The sequence below is a fragment of the Zingiber officinale genome, chromosome 7B (genome assembly GCF_018446385.1).
Source record: "Zingiber officinale cultivar Zhangliang chromosome 7B, Zo_v1.1, whole genome shotgun sequence".
Lineage (NCBI taxonomy): Eukaryota > Viridiplantae > Streptophyta > Magnoliopsida > Zingiberales > Zingiberaceae > Zingiber > Zingiber officinale.
Window position 1 is genome coordinate 107621842 of NC_055999.1, and position 7665 is coordinate 107629506.

General features: G+C 37.5%; 1 protein-coding gene across 1 annotated transcript; it reads right to left on the minus strand.

Moving 5' to 3' along the window:
- Positions 1–4644: 4644 nt before the first annotated feature.
- Positions 4645–5891, minus strand: LOC122004654. Its single transcript, XM_042559507.1, has 3 exons — positions 5478–5891; positions 4877–5129; positions 4645–4709 (listed from the first exon to the last, which is right to left on the minus strand). The coding sequence occupies exons 1-3, from the start codon at positions 5889–5891 to the stop codon at positions 4645–4647; spliced, it is 732 nt and encodes a 243-aa protein (XP_042415441.1).
- Between the last annotated feature and the right edge of the window lie 1774 nt (positions 5892–7665).

Genomic DNA, 7665 nt, shown 5'->3' on the forward strand with positions numbered 1-7665 from the left:
GTAAACATCTAAGGCACCCTGACAGAGATCTGGGTTCCGACGCTCAATGGAACAGTAAATAATGACCGAGCGGAAGGGTGCGCCGCCCGGCCGGCGCAGGGAATAAGGGCCGTCCGGACGGCGCTCTTCGTCCAGCCGGACGGACGGACAATAGGGACAGGAACATCTGTTGACAGCCGTCAAGTCCTAGAGCTAGGCTATACTCCTAGTCTGACGGCCAGGTGTTCTCTTGTCCAATCGAAGACATGCTTGGACTGTAGCAGTATGGTGTCAGGTAAGCTTTCTGACAGGTGCATACCGAGGTATGGGCTGCGGACACGTATGCGCCTCGGTGGACGTGCATTGGTTCTTTCACCGCTCTATATAAAGAGCCTCTTACTTCGCCGGAGGTACGCGAAAAACATCTCTGGAGCCACTCTTTTCCACTGTTTGCTTGCCTGACTTAAGCGTCGGAGGGTCGCCGCCGGGAATCCCTTCCTGACCCGACTTCTGTGCAGGTTCGCCGGAGCTTCGGAGGCCTACTCCATCGACTAGGAGCGCGCCACGTGCCCAGCGTCCTTTGGTTCGGCGATTCGGACAGGATCAATATCGATAAGCCTTTTTTTTTTTACTTCTTTCAATATCCCTGTTAAAACAAGCACCTCTCATCATTTTTTTTTTACCCAAGCTGTCCTGCTTCCTGTAACAATGGTTGAAGATTATCATATCTTCGTCGTTCCTCTGCATGATGACAAGAATCATCATAAATATTGATGATTCCTTGATATCCACGTTTAATGCCTTTGCACCGTTCCAAAATATAATTTTATGGAACTATAGTGACATTTCTTTTCACTAGAATAGATATCAAATGTCTACACATAATTCCACGAAACTCAAAGGGATGCCACAAACACTTCATCTGACATTGTAACTCACTATATTGTACCAAAAAAGAAACGTCTTTTGGAGTTGCTCCCTCTTTTCCATATACAGTCTTCGTCACCTCAAAAAAGAGTGTTGACCCTTCTTGCTTCACAAATGAAGTGTTACAAAACATCAAACCTTGTAGTTCATCTTGAAACAATTTGCATATCTTGTTAGTATAAACACTTTGAAAATACTTTTCAATTGGATTGCCACTAATGATCGGAATGATTGAATTGAAAGACTCAAAATTAGAATTATTTTCCTTTTCAATCTTGCTTTTCAAAGCATTGCTATATTGTTCAATAAACTACTTCAAAGTTGTATTCGAATGAACATAATCATCAAAAAAAACATTCATACTCTCACTTCTTTGACTTATCGACATCCTTGTCCAAAATTTATCTTTCACATACACAGACATCCACTTATGACGAATTTCAGATAAAGAATTCAACCAATCATTTTTCTCCAAGTTAAATTCTTCGATCAATTTTTTCTAGTTGCTATCACATTCTTCAGATTTCATAGAATTGTAAACAATATTATTCAAGTTTCTCTTTATCAACTTACATTTGGCATGACTACTAAACTTGGCTAGAAGTCTTTTCATAATATACCAAAGACATAAACAATAATGAGAGTCCGGAAATACCTCCAGAATTACAATTTCCATGACTTTGTATTGATCCGTAATAATAGCTTATGGAGCTCCTTCTCTCATGCATGTCAACCATGATTTAAATAACCAAATGAAAGTTTTATAATCTTCTTTAAATATCAAATCACATCCAAGTAATATGGATTCGCCATGATGATTTACTCCAATAAACGAAGCAAATGACATATTATAACTATTGGTAAGTTCTATAGTATCAAATGTAATGATATCAAAAAAAGAATCACATGTAGCCCTAAATATATTTCTTATACGAGAATCTTCATCTACATCAATCACATAAAAGAAATTTGAATTTCTACTTTGCATACGACAAAAGTAATTATTCAAGGCTTCTGCATCACCATTCCCAAGCCTTAATTTCCGTGCTTCAGCCACATAATTTCTACACTTTCTCTCATCAAACGACAAATTTTCATAGCCACTAGCTTCAACAACAAATGATTGAAAATTCCTACTCAAAGTTATTCCCGATCATTCAACTCTAATTTCCTCTTAGTTTGAGAATCTAATACTTTATTACATCTGAAATGTCTTGACTTCCTTGGACTTAATGCATGATTATGTTTAAGTTGAATACTAGTACTGACACATAATCCATAATTTTGAACTGTAATATTAATCTTTGTTTTGCAATCCGTTTCGCTACAAGGTCTAGGATAAAAGGAGTTTTTCAATCTAGGAGCGGTCTTACCATTTTTAGAGAATGAAAAAAACTTCAGCTGACCATCATCTTCTTTTTTGGAACCAAGCTTTGAAATACCAAAACCAAGACCTTGGGCATAGGATTTGTAAAAAGCATGAACTTCTTCAGCTGAAAAATACATCCCAACTTGTGGAGTATCAACTGTATTTGAGCTTGACGAATCACCCAACACTTGGAAATCACCCTCAATTAATAGTTCTTGCTCCATAACAATTTTACAACCTAAATCCAAACAAAATAGTTATTGACGAACATAAATAACAATAGCACAATGATGAGAAATGATATGCGGCAAGAACTACAAGTTCTTAGGCATGTGAAAAGCTTAATGTTCAATGTTGTTAGTTATTTTGTAGGTGGATAAGAGGAAGGCAGAAAGAATAACATCAAGATTCATCAAGTGTTAAGAAACAAACCCGTACAGACCTTATCCGGCTTTAGGGTTCTACCATGGAGTAAATGCCCTTTGTGCGGATGATAAAATTGGGTGGGGGAGCATCGCTGGTGGAGGAGCTTTAGGGCTTAGGCCGTGGAGGAGCTTCGTGGATGGGGGTGGCGCCACTTGGCTGGTGGTTATTATTGGAGCAATCTGAGTATCCTAGGTTTTGATGTTTGGGCAAAGGTTTAAGTTAGATTTATTGTTGTATTTGGTATGCATTGTGAGTGTGCAGGATACAGGTACAACAAGGAAAGCCCAAGTGTGATATTGGCAAAGGAGGAGAGTCCAAAGATGAGTCTTGGCGGTGTAAGTCCAAGCATGTAGTTTTAACAACGTAAATCTAAGTGTGACTTGGCAATGGATGAAGTCCCGGAGGTGAGAATCCTCTTGGCAAAGGAAGACCCGACAATACGGACAAGGCCGAAGGAAGCTCCAGAAGGCAAGACGTGAAGGATGGGGAGACATCCGAGGGAGGCGAGGCTGATGGAGGAGGCTAGAAGGCTAGGTCTGGTCGGGCGAGGACGAGTGCTGAGTGATTGTACTCAGGACAAAATTCTATGTGTTTTAGGATTTAGTGTAGCGACACTGTAGTAGTCGACTGGTACACTATAGCAGTCGACTGGTATACTGTAGCAGTCGACTGGTAGCCGACCGTTGGGTAACAGTCAGCTTCACTTAAAGGACATGTCGACTGGTGCATACACCAGTCGACTGGTAGCAGGAAAACAACTTAGTGTTTTCCTCTCGAGCTCTATTTAATAGGGCTCGGGGTGCTTGGGCATGGTTGACGAAATAGACTTGGTTAAAGCCTATTAAAGTCTCCCAAGCCTTCGTGTGATCGGTGTGCTTGTATTCAAGTGTTTGTGGCGAGGTTTCTCCACCGACAAGGAGCTTGAGCTAGCCGGAGGTTTTCTGGGGAGTCATCCACCGACGGATCGGGATCGTTCACCTTACGGACAGCCGTAGAGTAGGAGCTTTATCTCCGAAGCACGTTAAATCAACTTGTTAGATTTGCTTTCTCTTGTTAGTATTTGTTTTTATATTTCCGCTGTGAACTAACATTATAGGAAGCAATCGATTTGGGTGAGGCGCCCCCCTCTAGCGGACGTCAAGGTCCCAACAAGTGGTATCAGAGCGAGGTGAGCTCTTCGTTGGATTAATCGCCAAAGGAGCAACCGTTAGAGGTAGACGAGATGGAGTCGGAAGGTCCGCTTGGATGGGATATCCGGATCCCACCTTCATACGATTGAGATAATTTCAAGTATTGGAGGAATCGATTAGAGACAAGGGCGGAACCAGGAAAAAAAATTCAGAGGGGCTGAATTGTATAGATATTTTTTTGTGAAACTAAATAAAAATATTTAATAATTAAAGTTTTACATCAACTCTTACATAATATACGATGCTGCAGAAACTATACACATGAAGTCTGAAATCTAACTGACAAAGAAGTTAAGCTCTAGCTTATTCATTTCCAGTGTGTTGATCCCTCCAAGGCTCTAACTCTTGCATAATATATGTTGCTGCAGAAACTGCAGCCAAATAAACATGAACGACACTTACATAAATCATAATATGCATGAAATTCTCATAAAAAATAGTGTAGAACATGACAAAAAAAGAGGTTCAATTTTGATGAATCAACGATAAACAAAGAACACTTTAATAACAAATATTTCTGCCAATATAGAAGCAATAAGAAATAGTTGTACATCTCATTTTGCAACCCACTTGATAACTAATAACATGAAACACTCTCCATGCAAAAGCTATTAGCCTATTAAGTTAATCGCAACCAATTGATCTTGTTGAATACTTAGAATTCTCATTTAAACCATATAACAGACTGCAATACTAATACTTATAATATGTGATTGAAATGATATTGCTAGAGTTTACCAAGAGTCCAAGAGACTAGAACCTGAGAGCCTTTCCCTTGTCCCATTTAATACTCGACCGAATCTCCATAAGACCATAACCTGATAAATTAACATTGAGAACAATTGAACTAACTTGTAAGAAAAAAAACTAGAAGTTTAGGAAAGATTAGTCTACCTTTCTTCCATAGGTGAGCTTCATTTCTGGGTTGGCACAGAAGTCTGCGACGGCCGACGAGTCGGTACAAAAGGAGATAATTGGATTTTACGAGACTGCATTCGTTGAAAATGTTGTAATATTTGCTCATTTTCAATTGTAGAAAAAATATCCTTTTCAATATATATAACTAGACTGTCATTCATCCATTCATCTCCCATTTTATTGCGTAAATCAGTCTTCACAGTCTTCATTGCAGAAAAAACTCGTTCAACCGAAGCAGTTGCAACTGGTAAAACTAATGCTAACTCTATCATACGATAAACCAATGGGAACACCAAATGTTTTTCAGTCCCAACCAATTTCTGAACAAGAATTCCCAAGTCATCAATTGAAGAAAAGTAAGGATCATCCCGCAGATTATAAAAGTAACTCATAAGTTGTTGTTCCAAAAATAAATAATCAGTACCACAGAAGTCCTCGGGATAAAAATCGGCAAGATGGATGAGTTTGTTAACATCAAATTAAGAGAAAGAATTTCTTGGATGAAGACATGATATGCAACCAAGCAATTCCGTACTAACTTATGAAAAATGATTATTCATCTCTTGTATAATTAAATCAACAACCTAGCATTCAAATTTGCAACCATGATAACATTAATAACCAATGAAATCTCTTTAACAAAAAAAATAGATTTTTAGAAATAATACCTGACAAAAAATCTCCACACGATAATGATGAAAATTAGTGATGAGTTGCCCTCTACGCCTGCCATGACCACGAGTTAGCATGTTGCCCTCCATATCAAGTATTGGAATCATATTCAATTCACAAAATGTGTTAACTTGTTCCAAAATTATCTGCCATCCATCTTCCCTGAAGTCTTGTAGTCGACATTTCACACTTCTAACCAAGGACATGGCTTGAACAATATTTTGATCCCCTTGTTGTAGGGAAAGTGATAACTCAGTTGTAATTCCCAATATATACTTCATCAAATGTAACACAAAAACAAATTGATAACTCTCCATCTTCTCAATTAAACCTGCAGCAACACCTTTATTCGCAGAATAAGAGGCATCATCATGTACATTTCCTAACACTTCTATCACTGAAGACCACATAGAGCATAAACTAAGTAATGTTAAGTAGTGTGATCCCCAACGAGTATCTCCAGGTCTTGCTAAATTAGTTTCTTGCTTTTTTCCTTTTCCACTAGTAATTTCTCCATTTTCCAATTCAGCAATTATCTTATCATGTTGAATCTTTCTAAGTTGATCTCTCCTCTTACAAGATGCTCCAGATATATTCACAATCATGATTATATACCCAAAAAATTCACTCAAAAATTGTCATGGGCAACAACAACAAGAACTAATTGGAGTTGATGAGAGAAACAATGAATATATATTGCAAATGGATTTTCTTGTAGTATCAGGGATTTCAATCCATTAAACTCGCCACGCATATTTGAAGCTCCATCATATCCTTGGCCTCTCAATCTAGATAATGATAAACCATGTTGGGTAAATAAAGCATCAATAGCCATTTTCAAAGAATGAGAATTAATGTCAGGCACATGCACAACCGCAAGAAATCGTTCAATCACACATCCTTCTTTATTCACATACCTCAAAACAATTTCCATATGCTCCTTCACTGAACTGTCCGAGCCTCATCAACCATCAAAGAAAAGAATTTATCTCCAATATCATTGATTATAGCAAGTGTGATCTCTGAAGCATAAGCACGTGTTAAATCCTATTGAATTTTTGGGGAAGTCAATTGATTGTTTGCAGGAGCATTTTGTTTTATTACTTTAGAAATCTCTTCATTTCATTGACTATACCATTCAAGCAACTCAAGAAAATTACCTCTATTTGAAGAACTAGTTGACTCATCGTGCCCTCGAAAAGGTAACTATTGCTTCAATAGAAAGCGTGTCACATCTAACATTGCTGTTAAACGAGTGCGATAATCAATTTCCATATCGCGATTATGTACTCGTAAAATATTCCCCACACTATGCCTTTGGTCTTGAAAAGCCTCAAACTGTATTCTAGCTTCATTGTGATCGCTATTTGCAGTTCCCATATGACGATTGAATCTTTCTAATGCCCTTTTCCAATTGTTGTATCCATCTTTTATAAAGGCATTATCTACATTTTCTTTATTTAACGGTTTGAAAAGATAACACTAAAAACAAAATGCAGCATCTTTTGATATGCTATACTCTAGCCATGTATATTTTTTATATCAAGTTCCTTGAAAACTTCTTTCTTGATTACCAAAAGTTGTTTTCGGATACGCATGACCATTTGGTTGACAAGGCCCTCGGAGCACATACTCTCTTCGAGCTTGATCTCGAATAGCAATATCAAATTCTTCAATTGGTTTTCGTAATCCCGGATCACTAACAATATCATCCAAATTTAATTCTACACGGGATTGACTTTCCACTTGTTCAATAACATTCGGCTTATTAGAGGAGCTAGAGCCGGAACTACGAGTTCGTTTAAAAAATCTTTCCATATCCTACACAAATAAATAACTAAAAATAAATTATGTAATGAAAAAATATATGTTGAACAGTTGAACTAAAACATTAATAAATACCACTACCAAGTACCAATATAATAGAATAGTAATGGAAAACTAAACTACAAATGTAATTCTGTACATTTTGTAAAAAAAGTCAAATAATAATGGAAAATTACCAATCTAATAGAAAACTAAACTTCAATGGTAAGTAAAATGGTATTCTGTACATTTCCAAAAAAAAAATTAAACTGTAAACAAAAAATAAAACACAACAAATCTAAGTTCAAACTTTATGGAAAAATGGCGTTGGAGCTTGGAGCCTTAGAGATTCGGTTGCCGACTTGCCGGTTGGAGATT